The sequence below is a fragment of the Conger conger genome, chromosome 1 (assembly GCF_963514075.1).
Source record: "Conger conger chromosome 1, fConCon1.1, whole genome shotgun sequence".
Classification (NCBI taxonomy): domain Eukaryota; kingdom Metazoa; phylum Chordata; class Actinopteri; order Anguilliformes; family Congridae; genus Conger; species Conger conger.
In genome coordinates, this window is record NC_083760.1 from 53300145 (window position 1) to 53314451 (window position 14307).

The window sequence follows — 14307 nt, forward strand, 5'->3', positions numbered from 1 at the left end:
GCATTCAACTTAATACGACTCACCTTGGCAGCGCCCTTTGTATGTGACTTATAAATTAGTATTCATGCGCTGTTTCTGTTATTTTGTCCAATCTGTGTGTGTGTGTGTGTGTGTGTGTGTGTGTGTGTGTATGTACACCCATACCCACACATGCTATGCTGAGAGGAAATGATAAAGGAGAACTTGCACAGACTGAACTACAAGCACTCTCAATGCAGTCCGAGTTAAAACAGCTGGGTGATCTTATCATATAATTGGGCTAGTGGCCCCCCTAACTTGTTAAATGTATGTCTTATCTGCCAAAATGCAACAGTGCACAGAAGTTAATTCATCTCTGTGCAGAAACACTCCTGTTGTTTGTGAATACTCGTTGCTTGTGAGTTTTGTAATGGACCCAAGCGAAAAGATCCATGAGGCTTCGTATGGCATACAAATTAAGTGCCTTATTCTGCATTCTTTCAAATATTACAAATTCTCTGAACATTATTTAAATAGTGTATTGTTTTGGTACCGGATACATTTTAGGCTTTTTAGGAAACTATTAAGAACCTGATATCTGACATATAACCAAGATAATGTTGGTCAAGCACAGGTTTGTAAACATGCATACAACTTATTTTTTTCTCATGCAGCAACCACATCTAAAAAGGTATTTGATCAAAAGGTATATTTTATGGCATGAATGCAGAAGGATTTAGTCTTGAGAGAGTTTTCTGCAAGAGTATATGAGTGAGTAAAAGACAAGAAAAAGATATAAATAAAAAATATAGCGAGTTCCATAGAAATTTAAGCAGGAAGCACTGGATTTTGCTCACAATTGTCTGGGGGTATGCACTGGTGAACAATGCAAGCATTCACAGCTGTCTAACAGACATAAGCAGTCAACCAACTCCGGTTAAAACCATTCCCTCTGGTTAAACTAGGTGTGAAACCACCTTTATTGGAAAACCAAGATGCAACAACAGAGAAGCTGCATTCACCGTATACATGTTCAGAATAAAACCACTCAATTAAATTAAACATCTCGCAGATGTTCGGGCCAGACAAGAAAAGACTTGAGGTAAAATCTTTCCCACAGTATGTCTGAATATAATTGACAGAAAGTGAATAGCCCAGAGTATTTGAAAAAAATCATTAAATCTAAAAGCTACAGAAAAATAACATATCAGAGCACAGTAGCAGAAATACATGTAGTTACTAATGCAACTCTTAGATTTTGCTCAACCGACATCCCAACAGAAATCTATTCCAAAAAACTATTCCAAAAATGCTCCCGATGTGCCAACTTAGGTACAGAACAGATCATTCAGTCATCCAAATGTCTGTGGCAGATATTAGGATCCCTTGGTCTTCCTGATCATCGCTTCCATCATAGACCACTGCTCGTTTGTGACCTGCACAGAAGGGACATACAACATTAAGAAATAAGAAACAGTACACAATAAGGGTGGTCATTTCAAACTGGGTCATTACCTTTTGCAGGTAGTTTAACTGGCCGGCGATTGAGATGTACTCCCCCCCATCCATTCTAATGACCTGCAAATAATAAATACAGGGGTTTGTCAAACATGCTCAGATAAAACACAGTTTAAAATGGTGAGAGAATAATTTGTTAATTTTGTGCAGGTGATGGATCAACACTCAAAACATTGTATAGCTGTACAATAATTCAAGCGCACTGCTTGAAAATTGGTTCTAATTGCCACGGCCAATGGCATGGGGGGGGGGGGTTCAACATCAGTGCGTTCATGGAGAAGGGGGTGGGATAAACAGTGTTGTGGTTTGAGGTTTTTGCTGCTGCAATTCCTCTCTTGACCGTTAGAAGTCTGACATTACCTATTGTACCTTTAAATGTCACAGATATGTCAAATATATCTTGTTTACGCTGAAAGATGGGGTTTTTTAATGCATTTGATATTATTATTCATACGGGCTTCGGCCTTCTATGTCACACTGAAAAATAAGCACAACATCAGCTGCCAATTGAATAACAGTAAAACATGCAGTGTGGTATCCAACAAAAAAGTGCAGCGCAGGCACAGGGATATAGTGCCAACAATATCCACGCCCTCCGTCTGGAGCCCCAGTGGGAAAAGACACTTGATGGTGAGGATACCAACAGCGCCGGCAAGCACTCACCGCTCCTGACACCCAGGAAGCATAGTCACTACAGAGGTAGGCCGCCAGATTGGCTATTTCCCCAGGAGTGCCAAGGCGACCCGTCGGTATTCGGCTGATCAACGACTTCTCAAACGTGCCCATTGGGTCCAGGCGACTGAGGGCTCCCTATTGAAGTAAAAATGAGAGACTAAAAAGATTATTTCAGAGACCAACATTCCCAGAGATTCCCAAATATTGAACTTAACTTATTATTATTATTATTATTATTATTATTATTATTATCACAACACTTTTCCCTTTACACTGTAAAACTGTGAGACCAAGTACACAAACTGTGTAACTTCACAGGCTACATACACACCTTAGTCTTTATTGGGCCTGGCTGAATGATGTTGAATCGCATGCCATACCTCCCCCACTCAGCTGCTAGGGACCTGAAATTCAAACACACACTTCCTCTCTTAAGAGCGTGGCTGTGAAAAATGGCCTATCCATTCCTCCATTGACATCCGAAAGAAGCGGTGTACAATTACCCGCTGGAAATGAAAGTCTCATTTATTTCTGTCACACAATGCAGCAGAGCTGAGAGAGATTACAAACGAAAGCAAAACGCTGCACAAATGCATTGCTCTTGCTTGAAAAGGGGTTGAGGGAACAGAGCTGACTCTCATTGATTCTTCAAATCCAGTACACCTGAAGCACCCTGAACACAACATCTTTAGGGGGCAGCCTGTAGCATAGTGGTTAAGGCAAATGACTGGGACACACAAGGTTGGTGGTTCGAATCCCAATGTAGCCACAATAAGATCCGCACAGCCGTTGGGCGCTTGAGCAAGGCCCTTAAGCCTGCATTGTCTCCTGCTTAATCTAATCAACTGTACGTCGCTCTTATCCAGAGCATCTGCCAAATGCCAATAATGTAATGTAATGTAGAGAACAATACTGGCTGAATAAATGACACTGTTTCTACTTGACCAAAAGTATGCGCTCATAAATGACAATGGTGGAAGTTTAAAACTGATCACTAAACCACACACTCCAAAGATACTTACAGTTCACTAAAAAACATACTGTACTATCAGGTACAGTCATATAAAACTTAACATAACACTTTTAAGCAATTTATATCAATGTGAAATCTCTTGGGTTTCTTAATTGTTTCTTGTACAAGAGTTTAAATCTCTACTTCAAAGATGACAGTTAAAGGAGTAACAAGGTGGTTGATCACACTTTCTTGGTTTTTATAAGCAATTTGCACAAGAGGGTATTAAAGAAACACGATGAAAATATTAAATATGTCCGTTCTTTAATTTTCCCCTATACACGCAGTTTGCCCCACTAACGTTAGCTAGCTAGCTAGCTAACAATGTGTAGAAAGGGGGGGCACGGTCTGTCAATCATAGCTAATTGATAGTACTCATGACCATGCCCAGACAGTTTGGATGAACTTTTATAGTGGGACATTTAGGCTTAGAACAATTAGAAGTTTTAAAATACATTTAAATGACTGAATAATGAAAAAATCATGCACATTTTTTTCATTGTTGCCTAAAGACAACTGGCAAGTGTCACATTCAACCACCATGTTACTCCTTTAAATTCATGTTTTTATTGAAGCTCCTGTGCAGGGGTGGGTGCTGTCCTTCTCACTGATATATTCAACCTCTTTTAAAGTCTTCTTCATTACACTAGTGTCTCCAGAGACTGAGATTCACGTTCTAATGATAATTTAAAGTTTTTGGATTTCTTATTATGCTTGTTCACCTTTAAAAAACACACAGAAATGCATCTATTGCAATTGCCAACTTCAAGAAAGGGGTTTATGTTGCATTTTTAACATTCTATTTAAGATGTTATTATCTTTAATACTCTTTTCTTTTTATTGCTTTTATCTTATTTTTCTCTAGTCCAGAGTGCCAAATCATATTTTAGGACTGTTCCATCTCTGCAACATCTTTGGACAATGCAATAGAGCACAGACTAACATATACACCCTACAAAACAAACGGCTTACGCTGCATGGAAAGACTGCGGATGACCTCAGGCATGTTATAACCATATCTCTCACCCTGTGGCACAGGTTTCCATTTTGTGGAGAATTCTGCTCTAAGTGCATGAGCTTTACCCACACAAGTCACTCCACAACTCAAAATATTGTGCTACATATTTCAGCAGCCACCCCCAAATTTCTGATGGAAATGCATACTTGCACAGTGCCTCGACTCCCGCTTTAGCTGAGGCGCTGGGTATTACATATCCAGATCCGCTTTTTGCATAGGTCGTAGTTATGACCAAGAATGCTGCACCTGGAAAAACAAGTCACCTCAATATTTACAGCAAATTTTGCATTGAATCCGAATATGATATCTGGCAAACCACACATAATTTCTTTCATATAAATATTTGTTCTTTCTGAATTTTTTTTATATTAGTTGTATTTAGAAGCATAGGCCTATAGCAGTCTGTAAGTATTTGGACAGTGGTACAATTTATGTTCTTTTGGCTCTGTACTACAGGACATTGGATTTGAAATGAAACCATGACTATGAGGTTAATGTGCAGGCTGTCAGATGCCCTTTTTATACAAACACTCAGTGAGCACTTTATTAGGGATTTATTAGACTTATTAAGTCTTTTGCTGGTGTAGCCTATCCACTTCGCGGTTTGACACATCAGTGGCGATAAAGGCAATATAGGCAAACGCATTGAGATGAGTGAGTCTTTACTTCCATCTGGTGGAAACAGTGCTTAACTGCATCACTCCTTATACACTTTATAATTTCTTTAAATCCCCAAGTAAAACAAACTCCTTCTCTTTAGCAGACACAAAAATGTAGCCTCTGCGACCATAAATTAGACAGAATTAATTGCTCTCTATTTACAATAAAGTTGTCTTCATGAAATAGATTTACAGTTAAGTGATAGAACACAATACATGTCTGTAAACAATGGGAATCTACACTTATTAAGTCTTCTGCTGCTGTAGCCTATCCACTTAGTGGTTTGATGCGTTGTATGTTCAGAGATGCACTCCTGCATAGCATAGTTGTATTTGTTGTATGTGTGGCTATTTGCGTTAATGTCACCTTCCTGTCAGCTTCGACCCTTCTCCTCTGACCACTATCATTAACGACCCATTTCTACCTGCAGAACAGCTGCTCATTGGATGTTTTTTGCACCATTCTCTGCAAACTCAAGAGACTGTTGGGTGTGAAAATCCCAGGAGATCAGCAGTTTCTGATAGTCAAATGGTTGGTCTACCTAATGAAGTGTATGTAATAGAGTGTATGTACCTTCAAGTAATGTGCTCGGAACTGCCTGCCAAAATGGCCTTCAGGTGAATATTTGCAAATAACTATATCAATAAATAAGCTAAGATTTCAATACAAGTTACCCAGATGTGCATTATTTTTGGACATCAATACTAGTAATGGGTGTTACAGTGTATATAAATCCATGCAATTAGTGGGGAAAAATTGGATGTGTACAGGAACTTACATCGCATTTAAATGCAAAATATGTTATGTATATCAATTTTGGATGATGTATAACTTTAAGCCTTATAGATTTGTAGTTTCACCCAAAGCCTTATAGGGGAACAAGTCATGTTCCTTATCCGAATATCCCTACCTTTCTCAGCTTTGATCAACCGCTTCCCGACCTCCAGAGTTACATAGGCAGTACCGTTGAGAACAATGTCAGTTATGGTCTTCAAGGCATTGGCTGACAGCTTCTCGGAGGGTGAGATGAAGTTCCCAGCTGCATTGTTGATCACAACCTAAACAAGGTGAAATGATCATACTCAACTCCAAAGGTCAACGGATCACATGGGGAATATAGTAGAAGCAATGTCTACCAGTGGGATCAATGTAAAACGTCTGTACTGACATACAGCCTGTAGCCTAGCGGCCAAGGTACATGACTGACATGGGAGGTTAGCGCTGTAGCCACGTTAAAACTCATGCAGCTGTTGGGCCCTTGAGCAAGGCCCTTAACCCGTCATTCCTCGAGGGGGGATTGTCCCCTACTTAGTCCAATCAACTGGAAGTCGCTTTGGATAAAAGCGTTAGCTAAATAACAAATTATTATATTTTCATACGTACATCAGGCAGGCCTGCAACATTGATGAGCTCATCGACGCATGCCTTCACTGATGAAGGGTCCCTCACGTCACACTGCACAGCATAAACCTAGCAACAAAATGTAACAGAACAATGAGGCAACTAAATACGAATAGTGTTGAACAATAACATTTAAATTAACCACTTTTTCAATACTTATATCAGTTTTAACAATGTCAAGGAGACATTCAGCTTGGTTATGATATGTTATCAATAATAACAATAAACTTTATTTTCTCAAAGTAAACAAGCAACTTGTGCTTCACAGTGCAATCAAAAAGACAAGGCCTGCAAACTTGCCAGGAAGAGTATGCAAGGTCATATTATCCCCACGGACGGTAAGGAAGAGGGTGAGGGAAGCCATAAGCAAACCAATAATAACTCAGCTTAAGATTTGCAGAGATTGGTTGTCTTGGGGTGACCAAGTGTAAAATAAAAATATAAAATGGCACCTCCATACCAGCAAGCTCTTTGGAAGGTTGGCACAAATAAAGCCCTTAGTGAGTGCAATAAACAAAACCAAGGGACGGATTCTGCTGTCCTGACAGTGGTAAGCAGGTCATTAAACCACTGAGCAACCAGAACAGAAAACAGGCGTGAACGCTCATAACATGGGGACTACAAAGTGACCAGAGCTGGCAGACTGGAGTGGTCTCGCTGGGGTGTATGGAGAAATTAAAGTTTGGATGTAGAGTGGGGCAGTCCCCTTGGAATGGCAACACCTTGAAGCCGAAGCATGCAGCAATAGGCAGCCAGTGGAGGGCAATGAGGAGTGGGGCTGCATGAGCCGACATGAGCTGACTGGTGGTCAAGTGGGCTGCAGCATTCTGAACCAGCTGGAAGAGCTTGATGGCACAGGCAGGGAGACCGGCCAGGAGGGAGTTGCAGTAATCCAGATGGGAGATGACGAGTGCCTGGACTAGGAGCAGGGTGGCTTTCTCCGTCAGGAGATGACGGACATGGCGTATGTTATGGAGGAAGAACGTGCAGGTTCTGGTAGTGGAGGATATATGTGGAGCAAGGGAGAGATGGTTATCAATGGTCACCCCAAGATTGGCTGTATGGGAGGAAGATACTACAAAGTCCTCAACGATTAGTGAGAGGTTGATTGTCAGAGAGGACTTAACAGGGATGTAGAGAAGCTTAGTCTTGCCAAGGTTAAGCTTTGCATGGTGGGAAGTCATCCACACAGAGATATCAGCCAAGCAGGCAGAGATCTGTGTAGTGACCTGCATATTTGGAGGGAAGGAAAGAAAGAGTTGAGTGTAATCAGCATAAGAATGGTAAGAAAGGCCATGGGAAGAGATAACAGAACCAAAAGATATGGTGTGTAGAGAGAAGAGGAGAGGACCAAGAACTGAGCCCTGCGGGACTCCAGTTTGTAGGGGGTGTGGGTCAGAGATTTAACCCCTCCAAGTCACCTGGTAGGAAGATATGTGAGTGCAGATCCTGTGACACCCATCCCAGTCAGTGATGAGAGCAGAATCTCATGGTTGACTGTATTGAAGGCGGCAGACAGGTCAAGGAAGATGAGTAGTAGTGTGAATCTATAGCATGAATCTGTAGCATACCTCATTTCCTGTTTGGTTTGATATCTCCTTGGCAGTCTGTTTTAAAACATCCAACTTTCTGAAACACATAGGGAATAAATAAAAAAAACTAGCTTGTTTCCTTTTTGCTAAATCATCATAACAGACATGGTTCATACTGGGTGGCTACTTATATCTAGAGGCACCATCTTACCACTACTTGTGTTCATTCATCATGTACTCAATTCCTTCGCCAACAAGTGGCTGCTAGCCTGTTTTGTCAAATCAAGTCAAACAATTATACTCATTGCATCACCCCATTCATCTACCATGATAATACAATTTCCACATATTAAAGGCTGTAATGTTTACGAGTGACACTCGCATGTAAAATTCAGTCCAATTATTTTTGACAATGGACATACAGCACATACCTCTAAGCTACCTAGCTTTGGAACTGCATTTTTTTTTTCTTCAGATTTTTCCCTTTTTCTCCCAATTTAGTAGCCAATTGTACCCCCCTCTATTCCAATTTGAGTTAGTGTTCGATACACCGTCCACACCCCGCCCCCTGGCAGGCCGAGGAAGAGCAACACTCCTTCTTCAAGACGTCCCATCTCTCTAAACGTGTCTGTGATTCCGAGACGCCCGAGGTGCTTATTGTGCGGCGATCAGCTAACCCCGCCAAGACTCTGGAGCAGCGAGCCAATTATGCCACTCCACGTAAGCCGGCCAAACTTGGCTTTTAGCAGGACCGGGAATCAAACCCCAGGAACTGCAAGTTATTATATACTTGTTTGAAAATGCATGTTTCAAAAGTTTCTGATTATACATTTTACCAGGACAATTTGCTTGTAAGAACACATCTGTTACCTCCTTAATGACCTTCAGCCACCACTCAAGGCTGTCATTTCCCCTACACTCTGTGTAGTTCTGCTTTGTTTGTTTTTCCTACTGTAATTGGTGAATAAGTGGACATGTGGCCATTAAAACTGACCATTTGATAGATAATGAAGGACTCATAGACAAAGCAAATAATAATGAGCCAGACCTGCATTGTGTTAACAATAGGAAAATATCATTAAAGAACATAAACACTTGACTTGTGTCCAACGGCCTTAACTGAGCAAGAGATTGATTGGAATGGAAATTAGCATTAACAGGGTATGAGAACCATTGTTTCGCCAAATTAGCCAACAGACAGCAAAAGGACTGCAAGGAAGACTATTGATGAAGCCTAGGAAGACCAACATGACCCATTACTTATATCCATCCATCCATCCATCCATCCATCCATTATCTGAACCCGCTTATCCTGATCAGGGTCGCAGGGGGCTGGAGCCTATCCCAGCATACATTGGGCGAAAGGCAGGAATACACCCTGGACAGGTCGCCAGTCTATCACAGGGCACACACACCATTCACTCACACACTCATACCTACGGACAATTTAGACTCTCCAATCAGCCTAACGTGCATGTCTTTGGACTGTGGGAGGAAACCGGAGTACCCGGAGGAAACCCACGCAGCCACGGGGAGAACATGCAAACTCCGCACAGAGAGGCCCCGGCCGACGGGGATTCGAACCCAGGACCTCCTTGCTGTGAGGCGGCAGTGCTACCCACTGCACCATCCGTGCCGCCCCCCATTACTTATATGAAAATAATTAACAAATAATATATCATTTTCTGTAGGACTATATATGTAAATTAATGAGAGAAGAATTCACCTGCTTGCAATGAAACATTTGGCACCCAGTGTAGAGAGTGTGGTGGTCATTCCCTTCCCCAGACCCGTGCCACCTCCGGTTATGAAGGCAACTTTGTTTTTGAACAAACCGGGGGGCAACATCACCCCTTCATTCGGAGGGAAAAATCTGGCTTGAGGAAGGTTGCTTTGAAACAAAACCTTTGGTCCACAGCTAATAAACTAGTTAACAAGAGAAAGAAATCCAAGCATTCCATTAGCTACTCCCCTTCTCTGAATAGTTAGAACAGGCTTGCATTTATAAATAGAAAAATAGCTTGTATATTCAAGTAGCCAAGTTAGGAAGTATAATTTTTAGTGATGTTGCAAGGTTATCGGGTAGGGCAGACTACAAATAAAAGAATAATTTGGGGTACACTAGCAGAGCTGGAAAATCTAGGGGTCAGAAAGAAAAACACATGTTTCTTCCACCCATTATAAGTATTCAGTCTGTTGATTTCACCAAATAGTTCAACCATCTGGCCAATGTTTTTCTTCACTTGTTTTGTCTCAGTGAATTAAGTCAGTTATTTGTTCTCTTTCAATGTGATGAATGACTCAATAGTTTGGGAATTCCAGAGGTTTTTCCTCATTCCTGTTTATTAACAAAACAACTTTTTCCATGTAAAATACCACATGAAATGGAATATTGTTTTTTGGGTAAGAATGACCAAGTAAAATTGATAGCTATATCTGTAAGTTAAGAAAAAAAAGTTAATCTAATTTACTTAATGTTCATGAAAGCCATTTTTCTTGGTGCTTGGTTTACTTGATACAGCTGGACTAAAAACATCTAAATGAACTACTTGACCCTTTAAGTATCACCCCCTTTCTTAACACAAACTTAAAAATGACACACCCAAAATAAAATGGTTACTATTCTTGAACCTCTTTGACTACAGGCATAATCCTGCTGTCTTCTGAAAGGTAACCCTTGGTTTGTTTTCAAAGAGTCCAAATTACTCTACATGAATAAAGCAAAGTTACGGAAGCTCAAACACAGTGAAAGAGGAAGCTTTTATTCTCTGAAAAGATTTTTCTGTTTTTGAATGGATACAGATTATTGTGGCTGTGGCTAATGTGGTAAGAAACACAATAGAGACAAATTCTCTGTCAAATTTGATGACAATATCATCAAAAATGAACATTCTGCATTGTGTTTTATAAGCTATGTCTCAGCAGTTTTCCAAAAAGGAAATTTTGAGACTGAAAAAAAGTGTTTGCGCTTCCCCGCGCCTGTCACTCTCCCCCTACCTCTGTGTCTGAACCTCCCTCTCCTTGCACTCTTCTCAAATGGCAACAGGTTGAGCCCAGGTGAGACTTAATGGGTTAAAGATGTTTCTGATGATTGGTTCATATTTATTTTCAGTCTGCTTATAAATAAGAATCAAGCCTGGTTTTGAAATATGAATTGTATGTGAAATTGTAGAATGTGTTTGATTTATTGATGGGGGTCAGGTATTTGACAAAAACTTAAATGAATGGACCTCAATGTTATTATTGTACTTATTTATCTTCACCTGTTGCTATCTGAGAAAAGCCCAAGGAGAGGGAGGCTGAGACAGAGAGGTAGGGGGAGGGTGACAGGCTGGAGGAAGTGCAAACAATAAAAATTGTTGTATACTTTAGTACACAAAATACAGCATTTTACATATTATGTCCTTTTGGAGTTTCCATGTCATTTTTGGAAAACTGCCTTGAAATAACTTAGGAAAAACAATCCAGAATGCTATGATATTGTCAACACATTTGAAAGGGCATTTGTCCAATATTTTGGCTGTGCCTCCATTGTGCACCGGGCAACATCACAATAATCTGTATCCAGTCGAAAACAGAAACATTTTTCAGTGAGAAAAACATCTTGAGCTTCTGTAACGTTGATTTAGTAATTAACTTGGAGTAATTCTGACTCTTGGAAAACAAACCTCAAATGGTTATCTCTCAGAAGACACAGGATTATGCCTGGGTTCAAAAGGATTCAAGTAGGCATTTTATTTAGGAAATGTCATTTTCAAGCTTGTGTTAAGAAAAGGGGTTAAAGTCTCTTGTTATCCTGTCAGCACATGATAGCTGCCAAATTGGATCATGAGTGAAACCAATCCTCTCAACTGAAGTCAAGGAAAGCAAGTCAAGCAAGTTTAAGGCAAACATAGTGTACCTGTTTTTCCTCATGATTCTAGTGATATACAGTACTGTTCAAAAGTCTTAGGCACCTGTATATCATTTTGTACAGATAAGGTTATTTAAAAAATAATTCAATGAAAGGTCCTAAATAAACGTACTATACATTTTACATTACATTTTAGTAATTTGGCAGAATAGTTAAAAACTGAAACAAATCAATATTTTTTGTGACCACCCTTCGGCATTAAAACTGCATCACTTGCTTCTGATCTCAAGCAGCCTTGATCAAGTCTTTAAGTAAAAAGTAGTCAATTGCTGACAGTAATATGTTACTTTTTTTTAAACAGCAACAGATGCCAAATGCAAATAGCACACTTGAAATTAACTCTAGACCTCTAGATCTGCTCCTTGTAAATGAGATAATGAGGGAATAACACACACCTGGCCATGGAACAGCTGAGCAGCCAATTGTCCCATTACTTTTGGTCCCTTAAAAAGTGGGAGGCACATATAGAAACTGTTGTAATTCTTACACCAGTAACCTGATTTGGATGTAAATACCCTCAAATTAAAGCTGAAAGTCTGCAGTTAGAGCATATCTTGTTCATTTCATTTCAAATCCATTGTGGTGGTGTATAGAGCCAAAAAGAGGATAATTGTGTCGATGTCCCAATATTTATGGACCTGACTATATATATATATATTTGCTTTTGAATAATAATAATTTTTATCAAATTCGGAAGGAACAAATATTTGTATTACATTACATGGCATTTAGCAGCCGCTCTTATCCAGAGCGACGTACAACGTACAACGAAGTGTATAAAATGTCCACAGCCATAGTCATAACCACCAATGAGGCACTATCCAGCTACTCAGCTGATGAGAAAGCAAATGATAAAGCAATGTTCATAATGTCTCAACAAAACATCTTGCATTATTTTTTATTCGTAAATAAAGGTTAATAATAAAAATAATAAATTATTTAATCTTACCTGTCTATGTAGATAGGTTATTGGCATGCTTAGAGCACGTTTAAATGCTGAAACCCTTCTCAGTATAGCCAACGCCATATTTGGAAAAACCTCAGAAACTTGGACCGACATTTATTTATTTTCCACAGGTTAGATCTTGCATAGAGCAACATGATGTACCACATACCAAGCACAGGCTAAAACATGCATACAAACTAGGTGTGAAAGCCACCTATATTGGGAAAACAGAGAAGCTGCATTCACCATGTGCATGTTAAGAATAAAACCACTGGACACAATTATTTTTTCTACACATAACAAAAAGTCAAATTCATCGTTCAGCCCAGACAAGGGAAGACTTCAGGTAAAATATTCTCAAAATCTTCCCCACAGTATGTCTGAATATAATTGAAAGAATGTGAATAGCCCAGAGTATTTTGCATAAAAAATTGCATAAAATCTAAAAGCCAATTATAGCATCTCAACAGAAATCTCAAACTATTCCAAAAAAGGTCTAGTTGATGTACCAGCATTCACCAATAAATTAGCTTACTCAATAAAAGTAGATATTATTTGAAGATTTCCTCTTGCTCTCCAGAAAGTAATTGAAAAACCTCACAGAACAGTAACATTTTGCTTGGATGATATTCCAGAGTACACACTTTTAATGTAAGTATGTATTCACATACTTTTTACACAGAATGCATACTTCTTGTATGCATTCCATTTTGCATCACCACACGTCGATGGTGTGTATGGCTAAAGTGTTCCATTTTGGTATCACCTGATCATAGATAGCACCCTCTTCCAGTCATAATTCCAATTAGATTTGGGAAACTCAAGATGCTTGGTTTTGTTTATTTAGCTCAGTAGGGTCTGTTGTCCTGCCACCTTTCCAAAGAGGGGTTTTTTTAGACTTGGAGACCCCAAGATGCAACCAATCTCTATAATACTTAAAACTGCGATCCTTGGGTTACTTATGGCCTCCCTAACAAACTCCTTACCGACCGTGGGGATATGCACTTGCATGTTCCTGGCAAGTTTGCAACCAGTCCATGTTTCAGGGGTCATTTAAAACATTTATGCATTTACTTTTTTGCACCCATTACCTAGATTGTGATGGTCAATTTCCATCTGTTTCTTCTGAATTCAGTTATTTGCCTTTTCCCATGCTGATGGTTGACAAGAGGATTTTGCATCCGCATTTTGTGATGGAATGGAGTGATGGAATGACACAGAATAGACACAAAACGGAGATTTACTAAATTAAAGTAAAATTGTATTGCCAATTTAACTTTCTTTGATTTTGGTAAATGGTTGGCTTTTATATAGCGCCTTTATCCAAAGCACTGTACAATTGATGCTTCTCATTCAGCCATTCATACACACACTCACACCAATGGCGTTTGGCTGCCATGCAAGGCACCGACCAGCTCATCAGGAGCATTTAGGGGTTAGGTGTCTTGCTCAGGGACACTTCAACACAGCCCGGGCAGGGGATCGAACCGGCAACCATCCAACTGCCAGACAACTGCTCTTACTGCCTGAGCCATGTCGCCCCGTGCCACATTATATACAAAAATGATGTGCACTGTGTGGAAAGTATTTTCAAAGACTCTTCAAATAGGTCCAACACAAAACTGGACCTATTTCTCCAAATTCCTCATATATCCACAAAATTCCTGAAAAAGG

At 39.8% G+C, this 14307-nt stretch overlaps 1 protein-coding gene across 4 annotated transcripts; it reads right to left on the reverse strand.

Annotated features, from left to right (window-relative positions):
• Positions 1–938: 938 nt before the first annotated feature.
• Positions 939–12692, reverse strand: LOC133141382 (2,4-dienoyl-CoA reductase [(3E)-enoyl-CoA-producing], mitochondrial-like). 4 transcript variants are annotated; one of them, XM_061261913.1, is made up of 10 exons: positions 12637–12691; positions 9501–9700; positions 7814–7871; positions 6225–6311; positions 5752–5899; positions 4328–4427; positions 2483–2555; positions 2140–2286; positions 1474–1536; positions 939–1394 (listed from the first exon to the last, which is right to left on the reverse strand). In XM_061261913.1, the coding sequence occupies exons 1-10, from the start codon at positions 12661–12663 to the stop codon at positions 1335–1337; spliced, it is 963 nt and encodes a 320-aa protein (XP_061117897.1). In that variant the 5' UTR covers positions 12664–12691; the 3' UTR covers positions 939–1334. The 4 variants fall into 4 exon arrangements, with proteins under 4 accessions (XP_061117897.1, XP_061117892.1, XP_061117907.1 ...); XM_061261908.1 differs by having other exon boundaries at positions 939–1536; XM_061261923.1 differs by lacking the exon at positions 9501–9700 and having other exon boundaries at positions 939–1536; positions 7814–7867; positions 12637–12692.
• Positions 12693–14307: the final 1615 nt, after the last annotated feature.

Excerpts from the sequence above, each read along its gene's own strand:
- LOC133141382 (XM_061261908.1), bottom strand. The coding sequence starts at position 12,663 with ATGCCAATAACCTATCTACATAGACAG. Across the intron at positions 9,701-12,636 it reads TAACCTATCTACATAGACAG|TTTATTAGCTGTGGACCAAA; the intron begins GTAAGATTAAAT and ends CTTGTTAACTAG. Across the intron at positions 2,556-4,327 it reads GGAGTCGAGGCACTGTGCAA|GTCCCTAGCAGCTGAGTGGG; the intron begins GTATGCATTTCC and ends TTTGAATTTCAG.